The sequence below is a fragment of the Penaeus chinensis genome, chromosome 26 (genome assembly GCF_019202785.1).
Source record: "Penaeus chinensis breed Huanghai No. 1 chromosome 26, ASM1920278v2, whole genome shotgun sequence".
NCBI lineage: Eukaryota > Metazoa > Arthropoda > Malacostraca > Decapoda > Penaeidae > Penaeus > Penaeus chinensis.
In genome coordinates this window covers 16,778,343-16,787,855 of record NC_061844.1, presented here as the reverse complement: position 1 = coordinate 16,787,855, position 9,513 = coordinate 16,778,343, and the positions used below count along the sequence as shown (strand labels likewise).

The 9,513-nt window shown below is 36.6% G+C and overlaps 1 protein-coding gene across 3 annotated transcripts in view; it reads right to left on the bottom strand.

Moving 5' to 3' along the window:
- Positions 1 to 1,381: 1,381 nt before the first annotated feature.
- The window catches only part of LOC125039075, an 11,306-nt gene continuing 3,174 nt past the window's right edge, over positions 1,382 to 9,513 (bottom strand). Inside the window, exons 5-11 of one of the 3 annotated variants that reach the window (XM_047632801.1) lie at positions 7,950 to 7,988; positions 5,412 to 5,506; positions 4,983 to 5,132; positions 4,562 to 4,618; positions 4,141 to 4,242; positions 3,456 to 3,668; positions 1,382 to 3,151 (exon numbers count right to left, since the gene is read on the bottom strand). In XM_047632801.1, coding sequence (XP_047488757.1) covers positions 2,957 to 3,151; positions 3,456 to 3,668; positions 4,141 to 4,242; positions 4,562 to 4,618; positions 4,983 to 5,132; positions 5,412 to 5,506; positions 7,950 to 7,988 — 851 coding nt within the window. In that variant the 3' untranslated portion in view covers positions 1,382 to 2,956. The remainder of the gene's footprint in view (positions 3,152 to 3,455; positions 3,669 to 4,140; positions 4,243 to 4,561; positions 4,619 to 4,982; positions 5,133 to 5,411; positions 5,507 to 7,949; positions 7,989 to 9,513) is intronic. The other 2 variants (XM_047632803.1, XM_047632802.1) reach the window with 2 other exon arrangements.

The window sequence follows — 9,513 nt, the reverse complement described above, 5'->3', positions numbered from 1 at the left end:
CATGTTGGGAGTAGAAATGTCTCCTGGGGTGTTGATTAGGGTGGATACTGTACTATTCGACATTGAGGAGGGGGTATTAGTTGTAGTGTTCAGAGCCGTGGTCAAAGGAGAGCCTGGGGTCAGGGAATCGGGCGAGTTTGAATTGGTGGAGCTATTTGATGAAGAGGCAAGCCTCATTGCCTCTAATAATGGTATGGTTAATGGTTAATGGTTAATGGTTAATGGTTATTCATTGTTGGCCATGATAAGCCTGGAGTATGTTGGGGAGAGAAACGGTCCACCCCTCAGGGTCGCTTGAGGGGTAAGGGCTAGACAACTAAAGCTGGGGAATACCATGCCCATGGCTCCCTCAGGCCGTTCAGGACTGGCACAAAGTCAGCCTTTCATCCTTTCAGCACGGCTCTCACACCTTAGGAAGTGGATAGTAGAAGGGGTTGGTGAAGGGACAGAAACGAAAAAGTAGGAGGGGGAAAAAAAGATCATGCAAAATTTGTTGAGTCAAGGGCTGAGTCCCAAGGTTGGGGAGTTCCCCAGCATTGGGTCCCAGTCTCCGCCTCCTAAGCCCCCCCACGACAACAACGGGCAAGGGATTGGGGGGGTGGCAATTCAAGGAATGGGGAAATCAGGATTGGTCACTGGACAAACTGATAGACTCCTTGCTACTAAGCACATGTGGAGCCATCTTCATGCAACAAAACTCACTAAAATCTAAAGGGGACAGTAAATAATCCCTCTGACATTGGGTTAAGAAGGCACCTTATTGTAAGGGAATGAATGAGTCACCAAGGAGTCAATTAAAAGGCCTAACTGTACCTTGAATTTTCTTCCTTATTCTAATGCTGTTAATATCATTACTGTTATTATCATTAGCATTATAACTGGCATTGAGATTATAATGTCATATTCAGTATTAATAGCAACAAAAAATAAAAAATAAATATCCCTCAAAAAAAAAATTTGGAAAAATATTAAACAGGTAAGATCAGGTAGGACCAGTAATTGACTTCTTGGTAACTATACTCTTGTGGAACCTTCTATGTGTAAGCAGAATAAGTAAACTAAAATCACAGTGGACATGGTGTATTTTTTTTCCCATCCTGGCATAATGGGTTAATTATCCATATCATACATCATAATTATCCATCATTAATTTTTAGCACACTTTACTGAGAAACTCTCACCTTATTTTTTCCCCCCTGAAGTTTCAACATCTTCATTCACTTCCTAAGAAATCTTTTCACTTTTGAAATAAAATGAGGATAAAAAAGGTCAACACAACAATATAGCCTTTTATTATTATTCATATATATATACTTCTTCTTTTATATATTTCTTGGAGAGAGCTGGTCTCAAATAAAATATATAGGACTTAGAGAGAGAGAGAGAGAGAGAGAGAGAGAGAGAGAGAGAGAGAGAGAGAGAGAGAGAGAGAGAGAGAGAGAGAGAGAGAGAGAGAGAGAGAGAGAGAGAGAGAGAGAGAAAAAGACAAAACATGAGATCCAAATATGAGGTGTTTAGTTAGAGCTGGCCGTAAGCAAAATGAGTTACTGGCAACCTAATCCTCAGCAAGTATAACATTATCTTACTAAATAGCCGACAAAATAATTTTCTCATCTGTAATGTGGTCAAGCTTACAATCCAACCAACCTATAATTCTGTTGATTTTTGGCTTAAGAGGAAGAAACACCTTTTGACGGGCATATTTTAAAAAGGTTTTTAAATATGGACATTTAGGGGCTAATCATCCTAGATGCCCCAATGTAATAGAACAAACTTAGACAATGAAAAGGGGGAGAGAAGGAGGAAAGTACGATATTAAAGAAAAAAAAGAAAAGAAAAAATGGAATAAACATGACTAAAATCACAATGGACACAACTGTTAAATCACTTGTAAAATAAAATATCTTAAAACACAGAATTATGCACAATTACCTTACCTTAATAATATTTAACATATTGTGTGTTCTATTGTGCTTCACTTGTACAGAGATTCATTCAGCTTTTAGACTCCCAATTTTAGCTTCACTTTCAGAAATCTGTCATTTCAGTCCACAAAGATATCCAATCCTATCAATCATTTATCCTATTATGACAAAACAGAAATAAAGCTGGCAACATTTTTATCCACCTTTATCAGTATCTGAAATAATTGTCTACGTAATTCCACGCAGCATGGGTTCTTCTGTATGAGGCAGTTTGATCCTTTACTGCGTACCTGAAGAAAGCTGCAATGCGAGCTCTAATGTGAGTGCAATATGATTTTGTGAATTTTTGCTTTTTCTACATTGGTTATTCCTCAATTCAATCCCATTTTATTTTCTTCTTCTTGCTTCACTTCTTAAATACAATGTCTTTATTGCTCATAAAATAATGACTATATATCTGCTACATGGTTAACAGATTTAGTTGTGTTAATATTCCTAATTTTATCATTGGCAAAAATTGATCCAGTAATGTGTGAGTAGAAAATCTAAACTACAAAATGCTAGAGCAAAATACAGAGATATTTGCTGATAAGGAAACTAGTTAAGAATGTTATATTGGTGCTAATGCCATTAGCTAAAAATGATTAGAAAGAATCAATTGGGAATCACAATTACTATTCTAAGCAACCATGGTCAACAATAGTTTTAAAAATATACTTAGTTATAATACTCAATATAATGAAAGACTTATATGTAGCTAATAGCTGCTCTCCCTCTACTAACATGTATCTCCCTTTCACCTCACCTTCTGTATATCTAACCAACCTATGCAACAGCTTTACAATGCCTACAATTGCATTATACCCTCACTAAAATGTCATAAGACTATAAAAGAATTCTGTTGTCCTCCATACAACATCTACCATATAAAAAAAACACAAAGACATAAATCTGGAATGATATCCATTGCTCCATTCCCACTATAGAGATACATAAATATCTGGTAAGGCACATCTCAACCCAAACTTCCATCAAGGGGCGATAGAGGGTGTGTTGGGTCCTGATATCTCCTGAATCAGGACCTTGGACGCAAAAGCCAGCAAGATACCAAAGGCTGCCGTGGTGATTGTGGAGTATGAGAGGGTGAACCCGTACACTGTCATCTGGAGAGGGTTGTTCTGCAGGACATACAGCATCTGCAGCCTCTCTTCCACTGGGCAAATGAACTGCAGGAAGGACAAATATAAGTGAGATTATTTTTGATGATGACTGTATGTCAGTTAGGGACAGAAGTACTGTACATGCATTTTTTATCATCATCACTATCATACTTTGTATATCACTTCCCCTGACTAGCTGACAGAGAGAGAGAATAAAAAGAAGGAGGATAAGAGAGCAAACTAGAGAACAAAAGGAAAAGATAGAGAGAAAGAAAAAAATAAGATATCCCATAGAAAATGAATATATAAGACAGCCAGAAAATACATAACCCTAAATGTCACAACCTGACCTCAGTTCCCATCCACTGACCTTCAGAAGCCTAAGCCCCTCCTGGTTGACCTCGGCATAAGCGGAGGCCAGCAGGGGGAGGAGTGCCAGCGGGAGGAAGAAGTTGGCCAGGTCAATCAACTTCGGGTCATAGTTCAGCCACAGGACCAGGTTCATAGCCAGCCACACCACCACCATGGAGAGCATCGACATCATCCACCTCTGGAGTGCGACTGATGACAACCGCAGCCGGGACTGTCCGAAGAAATTTTCTTTTTATTATTTATCTGTTGGTCTTTTAAATGATATTTCAAATTGAATTTATCTGTTGGTCTTTTAAATGATATTTCAAATTGAATTATGAAAATAGAAATTTACTTTTTGAAGAATAAATATGTATTTATATAACTCAAGAATATAAAATTGATTTGAAATATTTCAGGATGTTTAAGACTAATTGTTCTCATTAACACTAAATAAGTAATTGAAATATGATATGAACTTGTATTTCATGACCAATAAAACAGAAATAAACAAGTAGCATAAATTTTTTATACAGATACATAAAAAAAAACTATCCCTTCACATCAAAAGCTATCTATGCTTCCCAATTACTCCGGACAGACAGAAAAACAAATAAAGAAAAATAAAAATAAAAGCCAAAATAGAATATAATATAAATTGGTTCATCAAACTGTCACCCTAAAGAACCATAAACCATGGCTACCTGTATCTTCCAGTATCGGAAAAGGATCTCCGAGTTGCTCATGAGAGGCGTGGGCTTCGTGCGGACCTCAGTAGATGTGGACGTACTACACACCGAGCTGGCCTGTTGTGGGAGGCAACGAGCTTTTATACTATAGGAGATGGCATCCAGTCATGATCAATAATACAAATAATGAAAAATTATTAGGCATTCACATGTCAAAAGCCAATCACTGTTCAAACCAAAGTATAAAAGCACAAAGCATATGAAATCACTGTTCAAACCAAAGTATGAATGCACAAAGTATATGGACAACAGCTGATTGTGTGATGATTAAAAATTCTTCCTGTAGTATTTTGGTTACATGACGCAGCATACTATAAAAAGTGCAATGCTTGAGGGTCTATCAGAAAGTGGTTTATCGGCTGATGCTCCTCCCTACCTCGTCTATCTGGCTGTTGGATCGAGCTCTGTGTGTTAAAGTACTGGTGGTCTTCTCCTGAAAATAATGAGTTTGTATGTGTCAAATGTTGAAATGGGATCTAAAGGAAAGGTGAAAGAAGTAAGGGAGTGGTCCGAGAGGGAGAGAGGGAGGGAGGGAGGGAGGGAGGGAGGGAGGGAGGGAGGGAGGGAGGGAGAGGGAAGGGGGAGAGTGAGAGAGTGGAAGAAAAAAAGAAAATGAGCGAGAAAAAATGACGAAAAATAAAGCATAAAAAAAACAAAAAAAAAACAGAGAAAAAAGGAACGAGAGAAAAAATAAAGAAAAAGAAGAAAAAGGTAGACGAGAGAAAAAAAAAGAAAAAATGAAAGACAAAACAAACAAACAAAGAACAAACAACAAAAAATCCATTCTTCTCTCCTACCTGCCCCTGAACATCTTTATGAAGATTCGAAGATCTCTCTGACGCAACGCTTTGCCCCGAGGAGGACGGTGAGGCTGGAATCCGGGTTACGGGGAGTCCTGTGCTGTCTGGCGATCCACCTGCATCTGGCACACTGGGGCGTCTATTAGCCTGTGGATATATGAAGGGATTTAATATTTTCTTCATGGATAATCTGGATGACGTAGGATTTAATTCTTTAGTTGGATTCCCGTTTGGATTTAATAATCTTTCTTTCCCTTCGAATAATTCCTCTATGCAATTTTAGATGAATTTACTCACCTTCAACTTATTACTTAAAAAGGTAATGAAAAACCTTCACCCTCCCCATTTTCCTCCCTTACCCTCCCCACACATACCCCTTACTTACACCCTCTCTCTCCTCTCTCTTCATTCCGCACTTTCCCTCACCTGCTGTGGGATGAGAGCCGAAGAGTTGGAGTCGACGTCGCTTGTCCCAGGGTCTCGCAACTCCTCCAGGTAGTCCTCGTCGACCCATGTGTACTCTTAAGAGTCGCAAACGTCAGGAAGCAAGAAAAAAACAAAAAAGATTTTCTAAGCCATCATCCTCTCATTAATATAATAGGGTACTGAGGACAGTATATAATTATACCTGAATTTATTTCTGTTTTATTTCTTTAAAATATTCCTAGATGTTTTTTTTAAACTTATCATTACTGTCACTTTCGTTAAAAGAGTATTCTTATATGAAATGATGATAATGATGCTAAAAATAATATAAAGATATTAACGATGACTATGCTGATAATGCCGATCATGATGATTTTCATGATGATGAAAATTAGAAAGATATTGATGGTAATTTGTTATGTTGATATGATAAAGATAATAACAATAACAATAATGAAGATGCCTAAAAAAAACACATTCAATAAACACTTAGAAGATCAGATCTGCCTACCTGAAACAAAAATTCCAAATCACCTTGACTGATCACAGAAAAATATAGATATTAATAAAAATAAATAGATTAATATATAAAGTAGAAAACAATCCTGTAACAGAATACAAACATTAAAATACATTATTGTTCTGCATGCTTTAGTAGCAACAAAGAGGCCATTCAAAAATATACCATTTTTAGTTATCAAGCCTGAGCAGTTAATACAAATTTCAAAGCAAATTAAAAATAAGGATTAAAAAAAGCAAGTGAGCAAGCAAAGGAAGATATAATAAACAAAAAAATAAAATGAACAAATTAATAAAAGAATATATAATTACAAAAACAAATATGGATAAACCATGCTTGAACTTTTTCGGTGCGGTGCGGCTGTGAAATGCAATAAACCCATCAAGTAAAACAAAAAAATTATGCTGTACAACTCTATACAAAAGAAGTGCTCTAAATATTTTCCTTTTTTTTTTTTTTTTTTTTTTTTGCAAATCAACCCTTTGGCTGGCTGATGATGTCATCTACACCCTCTGAAGTCACATACGCCAGACGATGGCCTTTGTGTCAACTATCCACATAAAATTCCTTCATCATCTAATATCCATGGGAAAGGATTGAAATAAATGTATTCGTATTCTTCGAGTTATGATATTAAACAGAAAAATAAGATCCTAAGAAGCATAACTATCTGCGGAAAACAACTCGCTGCTTGGCAACGTGCAGCTCGAGTGGTACTTGCAGATTTGTACAGATTTTGTTGCAGATTTGTGCGCTGTGACTATGGCAGTGAATGATAATTGCAAATTGGTTCACAAAGTCGGTGAGTAAAACCTAGTGCTTAAAAAAAGGCAAAGAGTAAAATCCAGTGCTTAAACAGGTGCTTCTAAAATGAGGGTCAAGATCTTTCAATACATGTTTTACCCCATAAACCTTGAGCTTCTTGACAAGGCTGACCATCTTCTGGAAAGGACAAATAATAAGAAATTATACAACCCATCTTTCATTTCTTTCCTTCACCATTCATATCTTCTTTGTTTTCACTTTTAGTCAATGGTATTCTCCTTCTTGCTACTCCCTTCCTTCTCTACAAAATCTTTATTTACCTAGTGAAATATTTCCTCTATTCCAATACTATACACAGACAGAAAGGAATATAGCTAAATCCCTCTGTGGTGGCTCACCTAATCTCACGATTACATTACATTCTGCAGCTTGGCGGGCACATATAAGTGGTCTTTTTGGGGAAATGAGTTATTCTATTTTATTTCCTTTTTTTTTCTGTTTTCTTGGGAAAGTTGGGAATATAATTATAATGCTTTAGTAAAGAATTGTTTTGCACATGCTAAAAAGGTTTTAATGAAAAAAAATACTATCAGTTAACTGAACTATATGAATGTTTCTCAATTAACTGTCAATAAATAAACAACCATTTAATTAAAAATCAAGGTGCATATTACAAGTATACACTTATATATCAAAATTGTAGACTACAGTAAAACCATGCTTTCTTATCTGCACTCATAATGCAGTGAGTGGTTCACTTTCATGATAAATATAGTGAATGGAAGATCATTCATGCAAAACTACTCAAATACCTTCCAAAAAAAGAAGAGGATGAAGAATAAGAGGAAAAAGAAGTGAGAAAGAGACAGAAAAATAACAACAGTGCATCATGATGTTAGTTGCGTATCACATAAAGCCTTTTTGATTACAACTGCTTCACCCAAAAGCAAAGATCTTGCAAATGCATCTTGCTGCCCAGACTCTGCAAGCGATCACAGCTCAGCATTTTGGTTACAAGGAAAGAAAATGAAAACAGAAAGAAAGAAAGAGAGAAAAGAATATAGACAAATGCCAATAATAATAATAATTGGAAATGCACAAAGAAATAGTAAAGAAAATGGGCAAGCAAACATTTAATTTCCTTTTTATACATCAGGAGAGAATGTGCACCTAAGAACACCACTGTGCTTGAACGAGGACTTTTAACAAGTTGTTTTATGAACAAGGTTAATGAATCAATACATTTTAATTACCAGATAAAAGTTCATTTCCTTCAGAGTGATGACCATTCTCTGAAAAGGATAATCAATGTAATTAAGATAATAATTCTCGTCATGAAGGTGTCATCATCTTAGTTTTTGTCACGAGTGCAGTATGCTAATCTGTAGTAAATCACTATACGAACAGTGTTACTCTTTCTCATTAACTAATTAAGAGTTGGCCTTGAGGGTAGGCAGAGGACAAATGCCAAGGGTGCCAGTCTTCACTGGTTTGAGTGAAGATAATTTAACCCACTGTTGATGAAACTGCTAGAAAACATGCCATGTCCACTGTGGTCTTTTGTGTCAGTTCATTGTCTTTACACATAGATGGCTTAAGTACTTAATCACTAAGAAGTCAATTACTAGTCCTGATGGTTGAGCCCTTGTGGAGTCATCTATGTGAAAAAACACACACGCACACACACACACACACACACACACACACACACACACACACACACACACACACACACACACACACACACACACACACACACACACACAACACACACACACACACACATGGGCACACACACACACACACACACACACACACACACACACACACACACACACACACACACACACACACACACACACACACACACACACACACACACACACACACACACACACACACACACGAGACAGCAGAGAGTATGATTACATGGCACCACTGAGTTAGAGGCTATTAAAGTGAACTAGTGTCTCAGGTAACATTCCATATTTATTATAAATTATGTACTTTCCCAACAGCTATAGTATAATGAAGCCATAGATGACTTTGCCGCAAGGAAGGCAAGGCAAGAAAGGCTGTCAAACCAAACTACATTATGCAATAAACTACATTATGCATATTACTCCAATTTTTTTTGCTTTATTTCTAAAATATGTAAGATGTCAAAGGCAAGGCCATGCGACGATGGTGGTGTAAATGGCTGCCTTTGATGTCGTTTTGCTCAGGGACAGCACTAAGTGTAGCCATAATTACAAATGTACACTACAAATGCGATGTCTATGTTATGAGCATAAAATGAATACATAAAAGGAGACACAAACACATTACAATAAAAAAAGTAGAAAAAAAAGGCATCTGTTTCTTAGTAATTCATCTTCTTCCACTAATACATAAATACAAAATTTCCAAAGAAATGTATTCTGTGCAATACTTCTGAAATTTAATTAGCAAAAAAATCCTTCTGTTACAAAATCCCACTGTAATATGTGTACGAAGAGGAAATGCACCACAGCGACAACATAACAGATGCAATAAACCGTCACTTTTTCCAGGAAAACTCATCCCCAGTCATTTCATACTGCTTGATGAGCATTGTTATCTTTCAATGTTTATTACTCCTTTGTTATCATAGCTGTGTTCCAATTCATGAAAATCATTCTTTTTTTTGTGTGTGTATGAATAAGCAGAACATTGAACTCTATGGTCAATATCCTGCTTGTGTTTAATGTCAATATCATTCTCCTTTATCCCCTTCCCTCTAAGTCTAAAACTCTGCCGTCGGATATGACCCTTAAGCCTAAACAAATATTTGCTCTG